Source organism: Pygocentrus nattereri, chromosome 28 (assembly GCF_015220715.1).
Source record: "Pygocentrus nattereri isolate fPygNat1 chromosome 28, fPygNat1.pri, whole genome shotgun sequence".
Taxonomy (NCBI): Eukaryota; Metazoa; Chordata; class Actinopteri; order Characiformes; family Serrasalmidae; genus Pygocentrus; species Pygocentrus nattereri.
Window position 1 is genome coordinate 864,900 of NC_051238.1, and position 25,932 is coordinate 890,831.

The following is a 25,932-nucleotide window of genomic DNA, read 5'->3' on the forward strand; positions in this document are numbered from 1 at the left end:
GAAGTAGGCAGGAGTTCTGTGAGGTTAGTCGCATAGCAAAAAGAATGGTGGCAAAGACAAAGGCTCAGGCCTATGATGAGCTGTATGAGAGGCTGGACAGTAAAAAGGAGTAAAGGACTTGTATCGTTTGGCTAAACAGAGAGATAGAGCTGGAAAGGATGTACAGCAGGTTAGGCTGATAAAGGATAGAGAGGGAAATGTACTAGTGAGTGAACAGAGAGTGTTGAGTAGATGGAAGGAGTACTTTGAAGAACTAATCAATTTTAAAATCACCCTTTGTAAGAACAAGGGTGATGTGCAGAACTGCAGTAACTACAGAGGTATAAAGTTGATGAGCCACACCATGAAGGTATGGGAAAGAGTTGTTGAAGCAGTTGGAGTGACAAATGGTTTCAAGGTGAAGGTAGGGTTACATCAGGGATCAGCTTTGAGCCCCTTCTTGTTTGCAATGGTGATGGACAGGTTGACAGATGAGGTCAGGCATGAGGCTCCATGGACCATGATGTTTGCAGATGACATTGTAATCTGAGGTGAGAGTAGAGAGCAGGTGGAAGAGAATCTGGAGAGGTGGAGGTTTGCACTGGAGAGGAGAGGAATGAAGGTCAGTAGAGAAAAGACGGAATACATGTGTGTGAATGAGAGGGAGGCAGGTGGAAAGGTGAAGATGCAAGGAGTAGAGGTCGTAAAGGTGGATGACTTCAAATATCTTGGGTCAACCATCCAGAGCAATGGACAGTGTAGAAAAGAGGTGATGAAGAGGGTGCAGGCAGGATGGAGTGGGTGGAGACGAATGTCAGGGCTGATGTGTGACAGTTGTAGTGAAGGTGGACATGGAGATGGTTGGTGTGAAAGTAGAGGAGGCAATGGATAGGGCAAGATGGAGGCAGATGATCCGCTGTGGAGACCCCTAAAGGGAGCAGCCGAAATAAGAAGAAGAAGATACAGTGTCAGTGACCCAACTTGCTTCACCAGCCAGGAAATGAAAGGACAACTCGATTGGTCAGACTCAGGAGACCCAGAGGAGCTTCACACTTTCTGTTTGACTACTTTCCTGCCCCCTCCCCTTCATCTTCTCCTATAAATCAGGGCCCCAGCTTCAGCCTCGCAGCGTCTACCACCAGACGTGAGCTGCTAAGGCACAAAGGGGACCATCTGAGAGAAGCTCTCCATTGACTGCCACTCATTTCAGGTAATACAGACACACCAGAACTGCTCTGACCTCTACACACTGGACTGTAGGTCATCTCATACACAGGTCTATGAATCTTGAACTAAACGTATTAAATAATCAAAAAATAATCATGCTTTATTTATCGAAACACGTAAATGACCTGCCAGTGGAATAAACACTTTCAGATAAAATGGCTAAAACATGAAAAGTCTAGAAATAATTTCAATAATCTTAGAATTTTTTACACGCTGCAAAAAATGGTGTCTTGTTAAGTAAAAGTATCTTAAATACAGTCAGTAATATTTCTCCTGTTGAGATTGTTGTAAGATTAATTTAAGATTATGTAACGAGCATCTTGTCGATCCCGGAGGAAGACGAAGGACCATCCCATCTTCGAGGTGGACGACGAGAGCTCAGGTAAGCACCTTGGGTCTGCCCATCTTGAGCAATGCTGCAGGGAGGAGCGACCTGCAGTGCAAGACGAGGCTAGATGGAAGGAACGAGCAGATACCCCTTACAGTGGTACTTGGCTCACTTTCAAGCGCCACTGCGAGATGCCAATCCCTCGAGTGGGCTTTGAGAATGACCGAGTGGGTTCTGTGTCTGTTTGTTTCTCCAGGTTGGAGCAGCTGTCCCCAGCCCGAGTTCTTGATCCTGTGGCCGCACCCTGCGGTATTTCTGATCCCGTGGCCACGCCCTCGGACCCACCGCCAGTTGCCGCACCCCCGGACCCGCCGCCAGTCGCCGCACCTCCGGACCCGCCACCAGTCTCTATGGACATCCTTGCAGGCCCGCCTGCCCCCGTGGGCATCGTTGCAGGCCCGCCTGCCCCCGTTTGCATTGCAGCCCCTTTGTTCCTGCCCTTCCCACCCTTGCCTGTGTCTGTTTCCCGTGGGCCTCGTGTTAGTTCTGTGTCTCCTCTTTCTGTTCCTTTGTTTTTGCCTCCTTCTGTCCCTGGTGTGGTCATGTTCCCTTTTGTTGTGTCTGTGCCTGTTCCTGTTGCAGTGCCTGTTCCTGTTTCTCCTTTTGTATCTGTCCCGGTCTCTGTTGGTGCCCGTGTTGGTCTTGGTTCCTTTTCCCCTGTCGTTTGGGTGGTCTGTGGTCCGTTCTTGTTTTCCTTGTCCTGTTGTTCCTCCGGTCGTCTCTTGTTCGGCGTCGTTTTGTGTTGTGCATCCTCGTCCTCCCTCTGTGTTTCGTCCTCGTTCTGTTCCTGTTTCGTCTGTTCCAGTGTCTGGAGTTGTGTCTCCTGCTTCTGTGCCTTTGTCTTCTGTTCTGTCTTCTGTCCCTTGTTCCCGCATTTCTGCTCTTGTGCCCGTGGTTCCTGTTCCGCGTTCTCCTGTTCTGCGTTCTCCCATTACACGTTCTCCTGTTCCGGTTTCTGTTTCTGTGCCTGTCCCGTGTCCTGTTCCAGCTCCTGTCCTTGTGTAATTTGGTTCTCTGTTTTTTGGTCCCTTGTGTCTGTTGTTTGTTTGGCATGCTTCGGAGCCGTGTGCCTTGGTGGGGGGAACTATCACGATAGGCTCCTCCTACTCCATGTGCTTTTTGTTTTGATCTTCCATGCGCATTTGTTTTGGTCCTGCCCCCCTGTTTAGTGACTCCACCCCTTGATTGTCACTGTCCCTCATTATCCCGGTGTTATTTACATTTACATTTACATTTACAGCATTTAGCAGACGCTTTTATCCAGAGCGACTTACAAGAAGTGCTTTGTCAATCTAGAGAAAGTATCTTTGCTAGTTACCAATAGCTTAGAGAAAAAGACAGTCCTGAGCTCAGATACTACTAGAAACAAATATGTCACTGCAGACATCAAGAGAAAAAGAAACAGAGTTGAGCGCAGAACTCTGAGCCATTCAATGCAATACAATAACAATAAGATACAATACAATAAACTACAATACAGAGTGTAGTACACTAAAATAAGTGCAGCTTATAATTCAATGCTCATTTAAGTGCTGTGTAAAGAGATGAGTCTTCAGTCTACGTTTGAAGACAGCAAGAGACTCTGCTGTTCGGACAGCAAGTGGGAGTTCATTCTACTACCTGGGTGCCAGTACAGAGAACATTCTCAACGCGCCTTGAAGGATGTCGGGTCAAGCCGAGCTGTACTCGAAGCTCGAAGGGCTCGTGGTACAGTTCGAGATTTAAGCCCTGTGTTTGCCCCGTTGTCTTGGCTGGTCTTTGTTGTCTGAACTGTTATCTGCACTGTTGCTTGTATTGGTGTTTGTACTGTTGTTGGACCTGTTTGCATTGTTATTCTGGTTTGTCTGTCATGTCTGCCCCCATCTATCCATGTTGGCTATGACCCTGGATTTGCCCTTAATAAGTCTCGCTTATATCAGCATGTGCGTCCACCTCCTCGCTCCGCGCTACACTATAGTGGCAGATGATTGTGTTTGTTGTAAAAAATGAGCTTCAAACCAGCAAATTTATCTGGCAGGATAGTGAGAATTTTACTGAATAAAATGACCTAAAATTCTGGAATTAAGCAGATAATCTTCTAATGAGAGCACATCCATCTCAAAATGGGAAATGTTAGATATACTGGCTAGATTTAAGACCAGACAAGAGACCATTCTTTGCAGTGAAATAGCCTCATTGTGGTAAATGTGAGATGTCTAGAGAGGTAATTTATTGTAGTGTAAGGTCAGAACTGGGGGCTGGTTTGAAACAGCGTGTATCAGAGTGACCTGTGGAGACTCAGCACTCACACTCTGGCTGAAAGGGTCAGTGGCGTGGAAGGTCCTGATTGGCTGTACCTCCACCCGTCTTCCCCCGACGGAGGCCACTCTGAAGCCAGAGGGGGTGGTGGTGGTCCAGGAGACACCTGTCACCTCTGGAGCCCTGTTACCCTCCTCAGTCAGCAAGGATGCAAACACTTCTTCTCCTCCCACAGCCGGCTTAGAGCTGAGCTTCCCTGAGGAGGAGAGCAAATCACTCACTGCCAGATCTCACCGAGTCTGTTAATCCCTCTGCTGAAGAGCAAGAGTTTTTGCACCCCTGGTCATACTACATGTATGTGTTGACGTCTAAATGTAAATAAACTAAAGCAGAATTCCACAGATTTTTCATAATTCAGTATTTAAGAGGTAATCAGTCATTCAGAGTGGTTCTAGAAACTTACCGAATCAGAACTATTCACAGTGGTGGTGATAGGAACCAGACGTCCCCCTCTAAAAGCTCCTCACAGAAAGTTCCTACATGAACTGATTCTGAATTCACTGCCTGATGACTGAGACGCTGTTTTATGAGAGTTTAGAGAACTTCAACTCCATTCATGGTGGAGGGAGACATGCAGGGCGCTGTGTGGCAAAATAGTCCCCAAAGAAAACTCATTATTCCAGATTTTCCACTATTTTCCATCATCATCATTCCATATAAACTCAGAAGTCTCGTGTAGGTTCACTGGTGGTTCTGGATGGTAAATAAAATGTCTATATTTGTGTTGTAGTCATGGTGACGCCTGGTTCCCATCACCACCACTGTAAAGACATCTGAACCATCTCACACCAAACCCTCTGAACATCTCTGTTTACATCTCAACTATTGAATTATACATAAACTTTTGAAAAGTCTGTGGAATTCCCCTTTAAAACATCCTCTACAGGGAACACACTCCTGCATATTTTAATGCACAAATTTACTGTTTTTTTTTATTTACAGTTTATTTACGGAATTTAACATCTTGATGGGGGGGGGATAAAACATGCACTGCTTGTATTTTGTCAAGTGAAATGACCTTAAATATAGTCAATAAATCTAATATTTCTTATGTAGAGTGTTGTAAGCTTATAAGAATATTAAACTTATATCTCAACTTTTTTACTTCATTTTTTTTACACATTCCCTCACTACACTGGCAGATAATTTGGGAATTCTGGGAAGGCTTTCCACAAGGGTCTTCCAGAAGCACATTTGTGGGGTCAGAAACTGATGTTGGACGAGAAGGCCTGGCTCACAGTCTCCACTCTAATTCATCCCAAAGGTGTTCTATGGGGTTGAGGTCAGGACTCTGTGCAGGCCAGTCAAGTTCTTCCACACCAAACTGGCTCATCCACGTCTTTATGGACCTGCTTTGTGCACTGGTGCTTAGTCATGTTGGAGCAGGAAGGGGCCGTCCCCAAACTGTTCCCACAAAGTTGGGAGCATGAAATTGTCCAAAATCTTTTGGTGCTGAAGCTTTAAGAGTTCCTTTCACTGGAACTAAGGGGCCAAGCCCAACTCCTTCGTGCCCGAGCCCTCGTCCATCGGATTGCCAGATGGAGAAGCGTGATTGGTCACTCCAGAGAACTCGTCTCCACTGCTCTAGAGTCCAGTGGCGGTGCTTTACTCCACTGCATTCCACGCTTTGCATTGCGCTTGGTGATGTAAGGCTTGGATGCAGCTGCTCGACCATGGAAACCCATTCCAAGAAGCTCTCTACGCTGTTCTTGAGCTGATCTGAAGGCCACATGAAGTTTGGAGGTCTGTAGTGATTGACTCTGCAGAAAGTCGGTGACCTCTGTGCTCTATGCCCCTCAGCATCCGCTGACCGCTCTGTCATTTTACGTGGCCGACCACTTCGTGTCTGAGTTGCTGTCGTTCCCAATCGCTTCCACTTTGTTATAATCCCACTGACAGTGGACTGTGGAATATTTAGTAGTGAGGAAATTTCACGACTGGACTTGCTGCACAGGTGGCGTCCGATCACGGCACCACGCTGGAATTCACTGAGCTCCTGAGAGCGACCCATTCTTTCACTAATGTCTGTAGAAGCAGTCTGCAGGCCTAGGGGCTCGGCTTTATACACCTGTGGCCACGGAAGTGACTGGAACACCTGAATTCAATTCTTTGGATGGGTGAGTGAAAACTTTTGGAAATGTAGTGTATCTTCTAGATTTAAGATCATATAAATTGATGAGATACCAATTTTGTAGTGTAAAATGTGGACTGTACAAAAGTTGTAGCACATTTTATTTTTTGGGGCAGTAAAACCCACATGAAAAAATGCCATATTTAGGCGTGTTTCTGGAGAAAATGCTGTATTTTCACTTAGAAAATCAAGAGACAGTCATTTGATTTGAGGTGTTCAAACATGTTCAAATATATAAATATACAACACTATATAAGTAGTGCTGTTGTGTATAACTGTAGTCGTGTGTTAGTTGTTGTGTTACTGTGCCTTTACCTTTCTTGTCTTTGATGTCTTTGTTCTCTGTGGGCGTGTCTTTAACAGGTTCCTCCTCCTGTGCAGGGCTGCTGGGGACCAACTCGCAGACAGGTCCAGAGTCTGGACTGTTACTGACCGTACCGTCTGCAAACAGCACCTACAACACACAAACACACAAATCACTTCTTTACTTTCACACTGGAGCTACGAATGAGGCTAATGTATCAAATCAAATCAAATCTAATTTATTTGTAGCGCTTTTTACAACGGATGTTGTCACAAAGCAGCTTCACAGAATTCCAGAAAAGACAAAGTTTTAACAAGAATGTAAAAAATTTAGCATAGTAAAACAAGTAAATCCACCAATCAGCATGAAGCTCTTCCAAGTAGACTTCCGCTAATTCCAATGAAAATGACTGTATCCCACCTTAAATTAAAGAATATTAACCTTCTACTGCACAACTTAGTACTTAAACATGACAAAATGTTTTAATGTATTCTTGTTATTTGAAATTTCTTAAGGGAAATTTTTGAAAACAAAAATGTATTTCTAAAAATTTAGTGGGTTACTTGGTAAATTGTTGTGCATTCGTACCATAAAAAAACAAGGACCAAAAAAATTTATTTTTCTCTAAAAACATCCTTTTATCCTTTTATTGAAAACAAGAACAAACAAATCCAACAATCGTGAACTGTACAACCCAATATTTACAAATATTGGAAATTAATACAAGTTCAATTGGTATTTGGAATGTGTGGTAATAACAACATCATAATAAATAATCCTGGTCAAGTGATGTCATGAAGTGTTAGTCTTTCAAAGTAAAAGACCCTTTTACCACTATTAAATAAGAAAGCACAGATTTTATATCAGAGCTTTTTAGTAAAACTGAGAAATACATTTTCAGATGGATTTGATAAACACATTTACATTTGTAATATTTAACATATTCTGAAATAAATTTTAGTGTCTGGGATGTATTTTGGAATGAAAATACAAACTTACACACACACACTCACACACTCACACCGACTCACACACACACACACACACACACACACACACAAACTCACGCTATCATCAAATACATATTAACTGTGCATTGACATTTGAAGAGTTTGCCACAGACGTTGTGCTCATTGTTTTTCGCTTCAGAAATACATAGTTTGCCCAGGGGTGCCCAAACATTTGCTGTATAGCTGTGCAGGTGTGTTTGTGTGTTTGTGTGAGTGTCTGTGTGTGTCACTGTGGGCGTGTACCTCAGTAGATCCGTCCGTCCTGTACTTTATGACTGAACCCTGACAGGTGATGGTGCGCGAGAACTCTGTAGATTCCAGAGGAGAGACAGTGTGTCCTGCAGTTTCCTGTTGTCTAACACACACACTCTGACCACCTGATACACACACACACACACACACACACACACACACACAGTCTGTTACATAAACAGAGCTGAAAAAGCAGCCATGTGCCTTTAAAGCGTAACGACACCCTCCCTAGGTTCAGAAAACTCCACATGCTCAAGTTTAACCCTCTGGGCTCCACAAACGCGCCCACATCAAACTGGATGTTTCTGCATCTGTTTCTGTGCCTTTGTGATGATCAGGTGCAAAAAATATGCATCATTGGGAAATGTAGTGCAGCACATTGTGAAAGGTGCTAATATTAATGGAAAATCAATAGAATTTCGTGGGCTGGAGAGGATCGGGCTCAGGACCTGACCTGGTGGGATCTAACAGTACACGTCTGTTTTTATTACATGTAATCTTCACACTTTCACAAAGTTGGATTTTCTAATGATTGATTGGTCAAAGATCAGTAGTTCTGTGTGAACAGAAGACTGAATTTTATGATAATTTAACTGATAAAATTCCTCTTTTTAATCATATTTTCCTTTAACAAGTTTGACATGCTGGTGTTTCAGAGTGTGTGTGTGTTTGTGTGTGTGTGTGTGTGTGTGTGTGTGTGTGTGTGTGTGTGTGTTTGAAGTGTGAATATGAGGTGAATGTGAGGTGTGTGTGAGGTGTGTGAGGTGTGTGTGTGAGGTGTGTAAGGCGTGTGTGAGCTGTGTGTGTGAGGTGTACAACCCCAATTCCAGTGAAGTTGGGACGTTGTGTAAAACATAAATAAAAACAGAATACAATGATTTGCAAATCCTTTTCAACCGATATTCAACTGAATACACTACAAAGACGAGATATTTAATGTTCAAACGGATAAACTTTGTTGTTTTTTGCAAATATTCACTCATTTTGAATTTGATGCCTGCAAGTTGGGACAGGGGCAACAAAAGACTGGGAAAGTTGAGGAATGCTCAAAAAACACCTGTTTGGAACATTCCACAGGTGAACAGGTTTATGGGAAACAGGTGAGTGTCATGATTGGGTATAAAGGGAGCATCGCTGAAAGGCTCAGTCGTTCACAAGCAGGGACGGGCGAGGTTCACCACTTCGTGAACAACTGCGTGAGCAAATAGTCCAACAGTTTAAGACCAACGTTTCTCAACGTGCAACTGCAGGAATTTAGGGATTTCATCATCTACAGTCCATAATATCATCAAAAGATTCAGAGAATCTGGAGAAATCTCTGCAAGTAAGCAGCAAGGCAGAAAACCAGCGGCACTGCATTAAAAACCCACATCATTCTGTAACGGATATTCCCACATGGGCTCAGGAACACTTCGGAAAACCACTGTCAGTGAACTCAGTTCGTCGCTCCATCTACAAGTGCAAGTTAAAACTCTGCCATGCAAAGCGAAGCCACATATCAACACCACCCAGAAACGCCGCCGGCTTCTCTGGGCCGAGCTCATCTGAGATGGACTGACGCAGAGTGGAAAAGTGTCCGGTGGTCTGACGCGTCCACATTTCACACTGTTTCTGGAAATCATGGACGTCGTGTCCTCCGGGCCAAAGAGGAAAAGGACTGTCTTGATTGTTTTCAGCGCAAAGTTCAAAAGCCAGCATCTCTGATGGTGGGGGGGGGGTGTTAGTGCCCATGGCAGGGGTAACTGGCACATCTGTGAAGGCACCATTAATGCTGAAAGGTACATACAGGTTTTGGAGCAACATCTGCTGCTATCCAACCAACGTCTTTTTCAGGGACGTCCTGCTTATTTCAGCAGGCTTCGTAGTAAAAGAGTGCGGGTACTAGACTGGCCTGCCTGCAGTTCAGACCGTCTCCCATTGAAAATGTGTGGCGCATTATGAAGCTCAAAATACGACAGCGGAGCCCCCGGACTGCTGAGCAGCTGAAGCTGGACATCAAGCAAGAATGGGAAAGAATTCCACCTACAAAGCTTCAACAATCAGTGTCCTCAGTTCCCAAACGCTGATTGAATGTTAAAAGGAAAGGTGATGTATCACAGTGGGAAACACGCCCCTGTCCCAACTTCTTTGGAACGTGTTGCAGGCATCAAATTCAAAATGAGTGAATATTTGCAAAAAACAAAGTTTATCAGTTTGAACATTAAATATCTCGTCTTTGTAGTGGATTCAACTGAATATAGATTGAAAAGGATTTTCAAATCATCGTATTCTGTTTTTATTTATGTTTTACACAACGTCCCAACTTCACTGGAATTGGGGTTGTATATGTGTGAGGTGTGTGTGAGGTGTGTGTGTGAGACGTGTGTGACGTGTGTGTGAGGCGTGTGTGTGTGAGGTGTGCATGAGGTGTGTGTGAGGTGTGTGTGAGATGTGTGTGTGTGAGGCGTGTGTGAGATGTGTGTGTGTGAGGTGAGGTGTGTGTGTGTGTGAGGTGTGTATGTGTGAGGTGTGTGTGAGGCGTGTGTGTGTGAGGTGTGCATGAGGTGTGTGTGAGGTGTGTGTGAGATGTGTGTGTGTGAGGCGTGTGTGTGGTGTGTGTGTGTGTGTGAGGCGTGTGTGTGGTGTGTGTGTGTGTGTGTGAGGCATGTGTGAGGTGTGTGTGTGAGTCGTGTGTGTGTGTGTGTGTGTGAGGCATGTGTGAGGCATGTGTGAGGTGTGTGTGTGAGGCGTGTGTGAGGTGTGTGTGTGAGGCGTGTGTGTGAGGCGTGTGTGAGGCGTGTGTGTGAGGTGTGTGTCGGCTCCTGACATGCTGTGTCTTCAAACTGGAAGCTGATGTGGAGGCCGGCGGGCAGGGAGACGTACAGACTCGGAGGAAAACCAGCGACATGCTCTGAATCCTGGAGACAAAACACAGAAAATCATTCTTTAATTTAATTCTTTAATTAAATAAGTCGTTTAATTAACAAGTAAAAATCAGACTTAATCAAGTACAGCTGTTAAAGAACTCTCTCAGCTTTCCTAGTTTAAAACACATTAAACTCCCCGTCCAGAATTTGTCCAGATCTGAACGTCCAGAATGTCCAGAATGCATTGAAACACGTGTCTTATAATAAGCTTGCAGGAAACTACACATGAGACATATTAGATATACTGATTTAAGACACCTTCACTTGCCAAGACATCATGTTTTGCAGTGTGAGTACTGTTAGATGTTCAGGTACAACTACACAACATCTTGCTACTTTGGACCAATCAGAACCAGTTCTGTAGAGGAAGGCTGGACTAGAAGGCCCCTTTTTGATGAAAGAAGTTAGAACTGACAGATAGAACTGAGGAACAGGGAGCAGAACAGGGAGCGCAAAAACGTCACAGGAGAGAGATGGGAAATGTATAAGCTATTAGACTGGAAGGAGAGGAGCTTCAGGCACAGTCCTTCCCCAAACACCCGTCATTTCATCTAAAGAAGCAATAAAACTAATACAATGTGTGAGAGTGTGTGTGTGTGTGTATTGTGTAGTGATATTAAGCTTAATGATATAATTAATGATTATTTTACTCGTCAGCTGAAACTCTACTGACCAAGGGGTCGGGGTTGATGCAGGACTCTCTGGATGTGGTCACCGGTGGTCGGCTGTATGAAAGCTGGATGCCGTTGTTCAGAACAGCATAAAAACAGCCATGTCTCTCCATCTGACCAGCTGCACACAGAGAAAATTAGTACTAATAAAGACGTACATTCATAGTCATCCATTCCTCCCTCGGCGGCTGCGTGGGGCGGCATTTAATGTTATACAGTTCCAGAAAAGAGAGGAGTGACAGAGTGAGAGTGACAGAGTGACAGAGTTCTATATGTAGCTCGTATGTAACATATATGTGTGTAACGTAACTCAGTTTAATCTACAGTCAGTACCTGACGTTCCCGCGGTGATGCTGTTCTGTGTCTGCGGCTCGTACACGTGTGTGTAGAAGCAGTGGCCGTCTTTTTTGACACACACTTTCAGCTGGGTTGACCCTTTACATCGCAAATATGACCACAGCACACAAACATACACAGTTACACTACACTCATCTCCATAGTTACGCTACACCCATCTCCATAGTTACACTATGCCCATTTCCATAATTACACTACACCCATTTCCATAGTTACACTACACCCATCTCCATAGTTACACTATGCCCATTTCCTTGGTTACACTACACACATTTCCATAGTGACACTATGCCCATTTCCATAGTTACACTATGCCCAATTCCATAGTTACACTACAGCCATTTCCATATTTGCATTACATAGGTGTGTGTGTGTGTGTGTGTGTGTGTGTGTGTGTGTGTGTGTGTGTGTGTGTGTGTGAGGTGCGTGAGAGGTTTGTGTGTATGTGTGTGAGTTTATGTGTGTGCATGCATATACACGTGTGTGTGTGTGTGTGTGTGTGTGTATATGTATATATATATATATATATATATGTTTGTGTGTACATGTGTGTGTGTTTGTACCTTGTACAAACTGAACTTTCTCCACAGCGATTTGTCCTTTGTCTGATGGATAAACACACTGAGTCTCTCCTCTAACCTGCAGCAGCTTCCCGTCCACACTGTAACCTATGAACACCTGCACACAACACAACACAACTTAACACGACACAACACACCACAATACAATACAACACAACACAACACACCACAACACAACTCAACACAACACAACACACAACACACCACATCACACCACACCACAACTCAACACAATACAATTCAAATCAACACAATTCAAATCAACACAATACAACAAAATACAAGTCGACACAACACACCACAACACAACAGAATACAACAAAATACAATTTAGCACAACACACTTCAAATCAACACAACACAATACAACACAACACAACACAAAACAACACAGCTCAACACAACACAATTCAAATCAACACAACAAAATACAACACAACTCAACACAACACAATTCAAATCGACACAACACAATACAACACAACACAACACAGCTTAACACAACACAATTCAAATCGACACAACACAATACAACACAAAACAACACAACACAACACAATTCAAATCGACACAACACAATACAACACAACACAATTCAAATCAATAAAACACAACACAAAATACACCACACCACAACACAAAATACACCACAACACAATACAACACAGCTCAACACAACACAACACAATTCAAATCAATACAACACAACACAAAATACAACACAACACAATACAACACAACACAATATAACAGCTCAACACAACACAACAACACAATTCAAATCAACACAACACAATTCAAATCAACACAACACAACACAACTCAAATCAATACAGCACAATAAAGCAGAATGCTGCTGGGTGCTGTTTATGGCTCGTGGAGGAAGCATTTCACACTAAAATTATTCTTTTCATTTTTGAAGTAAATTCCTACATCATTATCTGTTCATTTGAAAAGAAGAACAATCAGTATATAAGGTTATGATAAACATTCAGTCAGGTGAGTCCAAACGTCTGGGGCAAAAATCAGTGTCTGGTCACTCACAGGTGGGCTCTCTCTGGGTGTCTGGGTGTCCTCTCTGGTGTCGGCGGGTGGTCTGGGGTTTTCGGGTGTTTTGGGCTCCTCTGTGGTTTTCTTGCTGGGTGATGCTGTCTTCCTGCTCTCTCTGGCGGAGTCTCTGTCTCCTGTAGCCGAAGATTTCCCTCTTTTCTCCTTCTTCATCTTTTTGGACAGTTCCTCCTCCCTCAGCCTCTCCTGCTCCAGCTTCCACGCCTTAAAGAAAGGAAAGGATAAGAAAAACAGGAGATCAGAATGTAGAATGCAGAGGTGAAGCCTTTAAAGCACCGGTGTGTAATAGTTTCTGTTAAAACTGAAAGCAGAGTGAGTATATATACATATTTTTACGTATGATTTGTCTTTATATATTAACGTCACACAGACTCAAAAAGAACGTCCGGCTCAATGTTTTGACCTCAAATAATCTCAGAATCACCATCATACTGATGAAGATGTGATAGTAGATAATTCACTCACTTCCTCAGAGATGCTCCTTCACAGAGTTTACACTGAGTTCTATCTGAATCTGAAAGTTCACCCACAAAAGTCTAATTCATCCACTTGTGAGGGTCCGAAGCACAACCCATGTTCATGCAATTCTGGGCCTACTGGTGTTTCAGAGCTCACCGCTTTTTAAGAACATACCCAGCAGTTGATCTGGCCACACCTAATGTGTCTCTCTGATTGGTGTGTTTAAGGCCTGGGTGATATCTGAAGGGTGGTATAATTAATAAGTATGATTTTTGAACTAGTAAATCTGTTTTAGTGTATATGCATATTTAAACATTAACTATTTTAATGAAAATGAAATAAAAACAAATGAATAAAACCATATGTATAAGAAACATGCTACTGACTAACCCAACATCTTTTTTAAACTAGTTCACCTGTTGTTTTAGTAAATGTTACTGCAAAGACATGCATTCGTGAGCTTCTTCTGGTGTGGATTTATGGTGACTTGCAAGTAATTTTAAAAGAACTGTCATTACAGCAGTGTTTTCATCATTCAACTAACCACCAGGACACTTAATCTGTACAGAAAATACTTAATACTTAATAAAATACTTAATAAGTTAATAATCTGTACAGAAAATACTGCACATTTTACTCAGAAAATCACAAACTGCAAACACAGTGGGTAGGGGGGGTTATTTGTTTTACCCATTATAACTTAATGTTTTAACAGTAAAGGTGAATAAAACTTATGAGTTATTATTATTTATTATCTTTTCTGACCTTGTTTTCTGGCCACAGACAAGGATCAGAGGAACTTTCCCTCCAGGTTAGAGCCAATTAGCAATTTGGCTGCTCTACATTAAAACCCAGTCATTTAGCTCAGCTGTTTTACTGCTGTGAGTCACACTGAAGCAAAGTGAAGTTCTAAAGCACTGCAGCATTATTTTAGTTCCACTCACTCAAGCTGAACTTAAGAGTAAAGAAAATAACAACTAAAAAAAGTAAAATAAAATAAATTTAGTATTACAGTTTGTAGTAGACAAACAGGATTCTTAACAAATCTCTTTCTCTCTCTCTCTCAAACATGTACCCCAGTTTCCCAACATATTTACCAGCTTTTTAAAAGTAAATTTGTTCTCTCTAATTCTCTCAGTTCTTTTCCCAAAACAGCGATTACCACCTTTGACACATCACCATTGGGTTACTTGTCCATCATCTATGAAACATTGTTTTATCGCCTAAGCCTAATGACGGTTTGCTTCACTGTCAGTGAAGCTCTTCTGATTTCATATTGAGCAACAGATTCCAAACGCAAATGTCAACATGAAATCAACTCTAGTTCATTTATCTGCTTACTTTTGAGTAATTTAATGAGGGCAAAGACACCATGGAACAACTGACCAGCCAACTGTCCAAGTACATCCAAGTCTCTAACTATAAGGTGCTATGTATGATAACGGCTGCAATTCACAAACCGTTCACTTGATTTTGATGTAAATACTGTTAAATGAAAGCTGAATGTCTGCACTTTGAGCTGAAATTCATTCTTTTCTGTCTTTTATGGACCTGACTGTATGTTTGCATTTATTCTAATATCATTTAGAAAAAAAAACACACTTAATGCTGAGATTAAGTTTTAAACTATTTTCCTGGCTACTTGACTTGTAACTCCATGCTTACTTTAAGTGAGTCTTGTCTTATATACAGCTCTGTCTGCTCTGGGACTGGAGAGTCTGCTGGAGTCTCTGAAAGAGAAACAGAAACTATTAACCAACAAAAATGGAAATATGTGCACTCACCCAATGCTTTAAAACAAATTTAGTGACAATAAACTGATTCTGATCCTGATTATGATGTAATTGATGCAGTATGTTTATATAATTTGTGAATTTGTGTCATGACATTCACTGTGGTGTTCCTCAGGTGTCTCTCCTTGGGCCACTTTTATTATAGCGTAACCCTTTAACTCCCTAAGCGTTGCCAGTATAGCGATTGTAACAGCTGTGTATATACCGCCAGACGCTAATGTAAACAAAGCGCTCTCTCTCCTGCTGAACACCGTAAACGAGCAGCAGCGCGCTCACCCTGACGGTGTTCACGTGATTGCAGGAGACTTTAATAAGGCCAACTTGAAGACGGTACTACCGAAATTCTACCAGCATGTAAAGTGTTCAACTAGGAGGGAGAACACTCTGGATCATCTTTACACGAATATTAAGCACGCGTACAGAGCCATACCCCTCCCCCACCTCGGACAGTCAGACCATCTTTCCCTTCTGCTCTCCCCAACCTACACCCCCCTACGGCGCAGAACTAGGCCCACCATAAAGACTGTTACAACCTGGCCTGACAATGCACTCTCAAAACTACAGGACTGCTTTGAACAGACAGACTGGGACTTGTTTGAACACCAGGAACTGGAAACATTCACAGGAACGGTGCTGGACTATATCAAGTTCTGCATCGGAAATGTGACTGTGGACAAAATCATCCGGGTTTACCCAAACCAGAAACCATGGATGACCAGCCAGGTCTGCTCTCTCCTCAGAGCCCGTGATGCCGCCAAAATGTGTGCCCACCAGCTCGCCCTCACCTTCACCAAGATCTTCAATCTCTGCCTGGCCCAAGCCATCATCCCGCCCTGCCTGAAGTCAGCCACAGTCATACCAGTGCCGAAAAAGTCTACCATCACCAACCTTAATGATTACCGCCCTGTGGCCCTCACACCGGTAATCATGAAGTGCTTCGAGAGACTGGTACTTCAGCACATCAAAGACTCTCTGCCCCCAGACTTCGACCCCCACCAGTTCGCATACCGTGCAAACAGGTCAACAGAGGACGCCATAGCAGCAGCTCTCCACTTTGCACTGAGCCACCTGGAGCAGCAGCACAGCTACGTCCGAATGCTCTTTGTGGACTACAGCTCTGCTTTCAACACAATCATCCCGGACATTCTTATCACCAAACTGGGCACCCTCGGACTCCCCCCCCTCACATGTGCCTGGATCAAGACCTTTCTCACCGACCGGCCCCAAACTGTGAGACTTGGCCCCCACCTCTCCTCCACTCGTATGCTTAGCACCGGCTCACCACAAGGCTGTGTGCTGAGCCCCCTCCTGTACTGCCTCTACACCTATGACTGCAGTCCGGCCTGTGACAGCAACCTCATCGTCAAGTTTGCTGACGATACCACAGTGGTCGGACTCATCTCAGAAGGAGACGAGACAGCCTACAGGAAGGAGGTCCTGAAGTTGGCAGCTTGGTGTTCAGAGAATAACATATTCTCTGAACACCAAGAAAACAAAAGAGATCATCTTTGACTTCAGGAAGCACAGCACTGACCCAGACCCCCTGTCCATCAACGGCGAGTGTGTGGAGAGGGTCCGCACCTTCCGGTTCCTCGGAGTCCAAATCTCTACAGACATCACCTGGACAGACAACATCACAGCCGTCATCAAGAAGGCTCAGCAGCGACTACACTTCCTGAGAGTCCTCAGGAAGCACAACCTGGATTTCAACCTGCTGCTGACCTTCTACCGCTCTTCCATCGAGAGCCTGCTGACGTACTGTATCACAGTGTGGTACGGCAGCTGCACCATGGCAGACAGGGAGAGGCTTCAGAGGGTAGTAAAGACAGCACAGAAGATTATTGGCTGCCCTCTCCAATCCCTGATGGACATCTACACCTCCCGCTGCGTCAGCAGAGCGAAACGCATCACAATGGGCAGCTCGCACCCCGGATCTGTACTGTTTGACCTGTTGCCCTCAGGAAGGCGGTACAGATGCATCAGATCAAGGACAAACAGACTTAAGTACAGTTTTTTCCCAAAAGCAATAACACTTCTCAACTCACAGATGCACTGATAGTCTATCCCCAGACTTCCATCACCACCTACATACCAGTCTATTCCCAGACTCCATTACCAGCTACTGTGCAACACTCTGCATACGGAAATGTGCAATCATACTGTACATGTATGTACATTATACAGGAATATGTGCAATACTTAGCAATGTGCAATATTTAGTGTACATACAATACAGCTGTAAATATCTCCATATTTATATCTTGTAAAAAACATAGTTTTTATTTTGTTTCTATATTTATATTTATTTCATATACATATATATACAAACGCATAGAACTGTGCACAACCCCTCCCCATTCTATTCCGTGTCATTTGTTTACATTGTGTGTTTGCACTGAGATGGAGTTGCTCTTAATCTCATTGTACTGTGTATAGTGACAATAAAGGCATTCTATTCTATTCTATTCTATTCTATAGTATGTTACTGTGTGCAGTTTAGTTTTTGCCTTTGATCTGTAGATCTCTGCAGATCTGAGAGGGTGTCTGTATCTCTGTTTCTCTTTGTTGTTTCTGCTCCTGATGTTTTTGCTCCTCTGCTATGGTCCAGTCTCTAATCCGCTCGGCCACGTGCTCCAGATAATTCCTGCAGAAACCACAATTTCTGTACAGCCTGTATAGATTGTCCACCCGTATCTGATCCTGTTCACACTTCTGATTAACATCTGAAGTGACCTGAACATAAGTGGACAGTGAGGCGTGTAGCCGTTCAAACAGGAGGAAGAGCAGCATCTACAATTACAACCTCAGTCTCTCAGTTTGTACTCAGACAAAAATGAAGTGTGAGTGTGTGTAAATGGAAGGGCTGTTACAGACACATGCTCTGATGCCAAGTGTGGGGGCTTCTTCTCTCACTGCTATGGAAATGAGTTCATGATTACATGAGTTTTATGCTTTAACCTAAACTACACAATAACGTTAGACTGACTGCATAACAAAACAAATCCCAGAATAACCTGAATCCAACATCAGTGTGAAGAGCCACCTCCCAGCATTCCCTGCTGCTCCTCTGAGGGCTCATGGGGTTGTGGCAGATGATGAATACGGTGCTGTCGTGGCTGCTGGCGAAAGTGTCCACACATCTGTAAGACTCTGACGCCACCTGGAGGACCTGAATAAACAAAAACAACATTCAAAATCCACAACACATTTCTTCACAACCTACACTTACCGAAGAACAGGAAGACTTTCCTTTTATCCTCAAAGGTTCTACAGTGGTTCTAAGGTCTGACTGTGAACCTTAAATCAGGTTCTCCAGGTGAAAAGTTGGTATTTATACCTTTTCATAACCGAATTTTTTAAAGCAGAACAGAATAAAAGCCTGGAGGCGAGGCAGAGTGTGTGGAGTCAGTCCAGCTTAGAACAGATCATTTCAGTGGATTATGGTTCAGTGATGTTCCCTGACTAAAGTTACTGAGATGGAGCCTTGAGGGTTCCACCCCAGTGGCGAGCGGGGCACTGACCCAGAGACAGTCTAGCACCTTTATTTCTGAGAGTGCAGGTGGGTGGGTGGGGTTAGAAGGGGCTGTAGAAGCTGGTCTAGAATTTTTTCCAAATTCCCCCAAAAAATGTAATATTTATTCTGTATTAGTTTATTTTTATTTATTAGTATTACTCCCTAAATTAATTTTCAAAAAGAGTCAGTCTACTTACTACAGGACTTTTTCCTAAACTGATGGCAAACTTTATGCTACGTTTTATTTTTTAAAATAAATTAATTAAAATACACACAAACATTTTCCAAGCTGCTTATCCTTCCAGGCTGTGGGTGGAGCTGGAGCCTATCCCAGCAGTCACTGGGCGAAAGGCTTTAAAATAATAAGTAACTAATTTTAGTTTAAACAAATAGAAATGGTGTCTGAAAAGCCGTATAAAGAACATTCCCTGCGGAGGATGTTATGACTGTGTTCAGTATGTTACGCTGTGATGAGCTCAGTGCTGATGCAGGAACCTGAGGGAAAACATCTGAACTGTGATGTTCCATGAAGTTCCAGTGTCTCAGCCGTCGAGTCAGCATCTTCTGGAGATCTGCTACGGTCACTTCATCTTCGTCCTATAAAAGAATCCACTTGTTAAAAAGGAGGAGCACCCCCCCCAAAAAAAACAATGTACAGCATCAAATTCACATAAATCAAGAGTTTTTACATACTGCTCTGTCCTCCAGCTCCACTCTGCTTCTTCTGGAACCTTCAACACAGAAATGAGAAATTCATCATCATCATCATCATCATCGCAGGTTGCTATAGCAGTTAAGAGAGCAGAGAATCCCAGATGACCCTGTCCCCCACAACTTCCTCCAACTCATTCCCAGGCCAAGATATATAATCCCTCCAGCGGGTCCTAGGACGACCCTGGGGTCTCATCCCAGTAGGCTGTGCTGGGTAAACCCCCACTGGGAGGCGTTACCATTACTGCTGCGGCCTGTAATTAGCATCCCTCATACCATTTCCATCACTCATTAATAAGACCCCAAGATACTTAAACTATACAGAACTATATAAGATCAATCAATCACTATATAGAACCAAGATGTTCTCCATCAATCTGAAAACTCAAGGCCATTGTCTTTACTAAAGAACCCTGGAAGGACCATCTGTTTGTGACGTGTGTATAGGGAGTGAGATTCAGATGGTTCCGTGTGAGTCTGTGTTCACATTCAGCCCTTTAAACTGATTCAGAACTCCTGAATAAAACAGCTCTACTGACTCACCCTGTGTCCTGTACAGCTGCTGGGCGAAAGACTTGGGGTCATCCCAGGGTGAAGGGGTCAGAGGGTCAGAGTGTGGTATGAGGTGACCGCTCTGATCTACTGTGGTCAGGGGCATGCTCTCAAACACATACATCTGCAGTAACCTCTGAACATCCGTCACAGATAGAGAATCTGCACGCGCACACACACACACACACACACACACACACACACACACACACACACACACACACACAGATCAGACATAACATCATGACCACCTCCTCGTTTCTACACTCACTGTCCTCTTTATCAGCTCCACTTACTGTATAGCTGCACTCTGTAGTTCTACAGTTACAGACTGTAGTCCATCTGTTTCTCTGATACTCTGTTACCCTGTTCTTCAGTGGTCAGGACCCCCACGGACCCTCACAGAGCAGGTACTATTTGCGTGGTGGATCATTTTCAGCACTGCAGTAATGCTGATGTGGTGGTGGTGTGTTAGTGTGTGTTGTGCTGGTATGAGTGGATCAGACACAGCAGTGCTGCTGGAGTTTTAAACACTCACTGTCCACTCTATTAGACACTCCTACCTCATCTGTCCAGCTTGTAGATGTAAAGTCAGAGACGACAGCTCATCTCCTGGTCACAGGATGCTGTTGGCTGGATAGTGTTGGTTGGTAGACTATTCTCAGAGGTGTTTAAAAACTCCAGCAGCACTGATGTGTCTGATCCACTCAGACCAGCACAGCACACACCACCACCAAGTCAGTGTTACTGCAGTGCTGAGAATTTTGTATTTGTGCTGTTTCTGTATCTGTTTGTATCAAAACAAACAGAAAAAGTCAGAAATGCTCAAACGTCTTTTGTGTCTTTATCTAATATCACATTCTGTTTGATGAGAATAAACAGAGAAATTCAAAAAGAGGGCAAAGTCCCTTTTTATGACACTGTATGAATAAATACAGTGTAGACCAACACTGACCTTGCAGCTTTTACTAAATAGGTGGAGCAAGTTTTTTTGTAGAGGACCTTTCAAACACTGCTGTCATTCAAAGAGCTCTACAAAAAAAATTCAGAGTTGTTTTCAAAAGTAAACGCGAATTAAAGATATTTACACAATTAAATCATGAGCAAAACAATCAATTTAAAAGAGAAAATCATTCAAATAAAAATCAAATAAGAAATAAAATTAGGATATAGAATAGAAGTTGTTTTAACATCAAACCTTTGTCGTGTAAAGATTTTGCACAATGTATATACATAAATTCTTATTAAGCCATAAAAGTGATGCCATAAAAACACTGTCATATTAAGTGACATGACAAAGTGACATTTGAAGGGCCCACATCATGAAAAATACTCACAAGTTTTTAAACACATCCTTAACACATACAGTCCATATATGGAAACTGAACAGCATAAACAACCCTACCGCCATTTAGCCCCGCCCACTCTGAAGTTATAAGCCAGGGGTGTTTAGTCCTGGTCCTGGAGATCTCCTACCCTGAATAGCTGAGATCCAACACAGCTGGTTCTGATATTCAGGTGCCCCTGAAGGCCTTGAGTACCTGGATCAGGTGTGTTAGATTAGGGGTGGAGCTAAACTATGCAGGATGGTAGATCTCCAGGAGCAGGACTGGGCACCCCTGTTATGAGAAGTGTTTTAGCCCAGACTACTGTTTGAACCAGAAAGAATGCAGTCTGTGGTATATATAACATAAAGTGTGTGGTACCATCAGAGCAGTGGTGGAGGAGCTCCTGCCTCCTAGCCACGCTGAGGCTGGAGCTGCTGAGATGTTCAGACATCAGCTGGATCCACAGAGCGCTCTTCTCCCTCATCACTGCCTCCATACCAACAACATCCAACCCACCCGACACCTGCAGGAAAACAACAGCAGCTCAGACAAGCAGCAAAATATGACTTACAGGTCTGTAATGACTGTGGGGTCTGTACAGGTGTGTGAGGACTGTAAGGTCTGTACATGTGTGTGATGACTGTGAGGCCTGTACAGGTGTGTAATGACTGTGAAGTCTGTACAGGTGTGTGATTACTGAAGTCTGTACAGGTGTGTGATGACTGTGGGGTTTGTACAGGTGTGTGATGACTGTGAGGTTTGTACAGGTGTGTGATGACTATGAGGTCTGTACAGGTGTGTGATGACTGTAAGGTCTGTACAGGTTTGTAATGACTGTAGGGTCTGTACAGGTATGTAATGACTGTGAGGCCTGTACAGGTGTGTAATGACTGTGAGGCCTGTACAGGTGTGTGATTACTGAAGTCTGTACAGGTGTGTGATGACTGTGGGGTCTGTACAGGTGTGATGACTGTGAGGTCTGTACAGGTGTGTGATGACTGTAAGGTCTGTACAGGTTTGTAATGACTGTAGGGTCTGTACAGGTGTGTGATGACTGTGAGGTCTGTACAGGTGTGTAATGACTGTAGGGTCTGTACAGGTGTGTAATGACTGTGGGGTCTGTACAGGTGTGTGATGACTGTGAGGTCTGTACAGGTGTGTGATGACTGTGAGGTCTGTACGGGTGTGTGATGACTGTTTGGTCTGTACAGGTGTGTGATGACTGTTTGGTCTGTACAGGTGTGTGATGACTGTGAGGTCTGTACAGGTGTGTGATGACTGTGAGGTCTGTAGAGGTGTGTGATGACTGTTTGGTCTGTACAGGTGTGTGATGACTGTGAGGTCTGTACAGGTGTGTTATGACTGTAATGACAGTGTGCTTGTCTTCTGATTGAATTCTGTCTTTCTGCTGGTAAAGGTAGGATCTGAGTTAAGATTTTCTCTAGCTTAGACTGTTAGTTACAAGGCTGTCTTGTTGTACCTAGTGCTTAATTGCAATTATTAGTTTCAGGTTAGTGAAAGGTGTGAACTGTAGGGGCCGGACTATCAGTCACAAGGCTGATAAATTGAGGAAGTGTTCCTTGTAGCAGCTCTAATTCATCAACTGAGATATGTCTAAGTAACTTGGCTAAGTATTGCTTTACTATCTTTCATTACCTTTTATGTCCTAATTACTGCTTCCGTCATGTGCTTTACAATACCTGTTTACTCATCCAACAGATCATGTAGAACTACTCATCACAGGACCCGTAATTCCAGTAACCTCATCTATCCCCCACGTTCGTCAGGCTCTCAGACCAGGGTTGCAGGTGCGCTCTGGAATTGCCAATCAGCTGTGCAGAAGACAGACTTTATTTCAGCCCTCACATCCTTCCATTCGCTGCACTTCCTGGCATTGACAGAGACCTGGATCACCCCCATAAACTCAACAACTCCAACAGCACTGTCCACTGCCTTTCACTTCTCCTATTCCCCACGGCAGTCTGGCAGGGGTGGTGACACAGATTTGCTCTTGTCTCGAAAATGGCGTTTCACTCCACTTGCTTTTTCTCATCTTTCAATTTCCTCCTTTGAGTACCATGCTGTCACTGTATCTTTCCCAACTAAACTTCACATCATTGTTCTTTATCGTCCTCCCTCTCCTCTAGGCTACTTCATCGATGAGTTAGACACTCTACTGAATCTTTTCACCATCGACAAAACCCCACTCATACTCTTGGGAGACTTCAACCTGCCATCAGACAAGCTGCAGTCATCCTGCCTGTTACCACTGCTTTCATCCTTCAACCTCATTCTCAACGAGACTCCTCCGATGCACAGAGCAGGCAACGCTTTGGACCTGATAGTCACCAGACCCATCTCTGCGCTGGATGTGACCGTAACTCCCATGCATCGCTCTGATCACCATTTCCTATCTTTCTCACTCACCCTCCCTGTTAATCTTGTCCATTACACCCCTTTGTACACCTCTTCTCGGCACAACTTGCACTCCACTCCTTCCTCATCTTTCACCTCAACCATCCTGAACACCCTTCCCCATCCTGACTCATTTTCCTCTCTCTCACTGAACAAGGCTACAGATGCTTTCCTTTCTTCACTCTTATCCGCAATTAACCTCCTGTGTCCTCTCTCCTCCAGGCCAGCAAGATCTTCCCCACCTGCCCACTGGCTGACAGGTGTCCTGCGCAGCAACCGACAAGATCTAAGAAAGGCTGAGAGAAGGTGGAGGAAATCCCAGCTTGACTTGGATCTTCACTCCTATCAATCTCTCCTTCCAAGTCCTCACTTGAAGTTACTGCTGCAAAGTCATCATTTTACAAAGGGAAACTGGAAGCATCAGCATGTGATCCACGCAAGCTCTTCAACATTTTCTCCTCTCTTCTCAAGCCTCCTCCTCCCCCTGCACCCTGTTCTCTCACCCCTGAGGATTTTGTCACCTTCTTTGAGGAGAAGGTTGATAGAATCCGCCAGTCTTTTTCCTCTGTCCCCAGACCTTCCACTAGACCGCATCATCTCATTCTCAATCCCTTAAACTGTTTTTCTTCTCTTTCCACAGATGCTGTCCTTCAACTGATCAAATCCAGTAACCCAAACACCTGCCCACTGGATCCCATCCCATCTGCATTGTTTCAGTCAATCTCTGAGGACCTATTGCCCTTCATCATGTTTCTCATCAACAAGTCCTTGGCGTCAGGTGAAGTTCCATCAACTTTCAAGATGGCAAGAGTACTCCCCATGCTTGACAGCTCTGATGTCAACAACTACAGGCCGGTATCACTTCTTTCTTTCCTTTCAAAAGTTCTTGAACGTGCAGTCTATAATCAACTTTCTTTCTTTCTCACACAGAGCCAGCTCCAAGACCCCAACCAGTCTGGCTTCAAACCAGCACACTCTACAGAAACTGCCCTCATCGCAGTGATGGAGAACCTCCAATCTGCAAGATCGGCCAAATTGTCTTCTGTCCTGATCTTTCTTGATCTCTCAGCAGCTTTTGACAGTCAACCATACGATCCTTCTGGACATCCTCACCAACCTCGGAATCACTGGTTATGCATGGAAGTGGTTCAAGTCCTATCTGGAGGATCGTTCTTATCAGGTAACATGGAGAGGGTTCACATCCTCTCCATGCAGGCTCTCCACTGGTGTCCCCCAAGGCTCGGTCCTGGGTCTTCTTCTCTTTTCTCTTTACACTAGCTCTCTTGGTGACGTAATATCTTCTCATGGCTTCTCTTACCACTGTTATGCTGATGACACTCAACTAATGTTTTCTTTCTCTCCCTCTGACACACAGGTTTCCAGTCGCATCTCGGCATGCCTGTCTGACATCTCTACATGGATGGCAGCCCACCACCTGAAGCTCAATCCCAGCAAGACTGAGCTGATAGTCATCCCTGCGACTACAGGTCCTCATCATGATCTTGCCATCTCATTCGAGAGCTCTCTGATTGTTCCATCTGTAGAGGCAAGAAGTCTTGGTGTGACTCTGGATGGCCAGTTATTGTTCTTGACTCACAACGCGAACCTGACTCGGTCATGCAGGTATGTCCTGTACAACATCCGGGGGATCCGACCCTTCCTCACCCGAGAGGCCACCCAGGTGCTAGTGCAGTCTCTGGTCATCTCAAGGCTTGACTACTGCAACTCACTCTTGGCTGGTCTTCCCATGCAGACCATCAAGCCTCTGCAACTCATCCAGAATGCGGCAGCATGACTCGTCTTCAATCTGCCCAAGTTCAGCCACGTCACCCCATTGCTGCGCTCCCTTCACTGGCTTCCTGTAGCTGCGCGCATCAGACTTAAAACCCTAATGGTGGCCTACAAAGCCAAAAATGGACCAGCCCCTACCTACTTGATGGCAATGGTGAAATCTCGAACTGTACCATGAGTCCTTTGAGCTTCGAGTA

General features: G+C 44.1%; 1 protein-coding gene across 2 annotated transcripts in view; it reads right to left on the bottom strand.

Annotated features, from left to right (window-relative positions):
• spag17 (sperm associated antigen 17) overlaps positions 1-25,932 on the bottom strand; it is a 67,317-nt gene that overhangs the window by 24,831 nt on the left and 16,554 nt on the right. For both annotated transcript variants that reach the window (XM_037535611.1, XM_037535612.1), the window contains exons 13-27: positions 21,908-22,052; positions 20,193-20,363; positions 19,632-19,669; positions 19,434-19,535; positions 18,439-18,593; positions 17,932-18,068; positions 15,297-15,361; positions 13,149-13,376; positions 12,087-12,201; positions 11,500-11,601; positions 11,169-11,287; positions 10,396-10,486; positions 7,581-7,714; positions 6,339-6,477; positions 3,883-4,088 (exon numbers count right to left, since the gene is read on the bottom strand). In XM_037535611.1, coding sequence (XP_037391508.1) covers positions 3,883-4,088; positions 6,339-6,477; positions 7,581-7,714; positions 10,396-10,486; positions 11,169-11,287; positions 11,500-11,601; positions 12,087-12,201; positions 13,149-13,376; positions 15,297-15,361; positions 17,932-18,068; positions 18,439-18,593; positions 19,434-19,535; positions 19,632-19,669; positions 20,193-20,363; positions 21,908-22,052 — 1,947 coding nt within the window. The remainder of the gene's footprint in view (positions 1-3,882; positions 4,089-6,338; positions 6,478-7,580; positions 7,715-10,395; positions 10,487-11,168; positions 11,288-11,499; positions 11,602-12,086; positions 12,202-13,148; positions 13,377-15,296; positions 15,362-17,931; positions 18,069-18,438; positions 18,594-19,433; positions 19,536-19,631; positions 19,670-20,192; positions 20,364-21,907; positions 22,053-25,932) is intronic.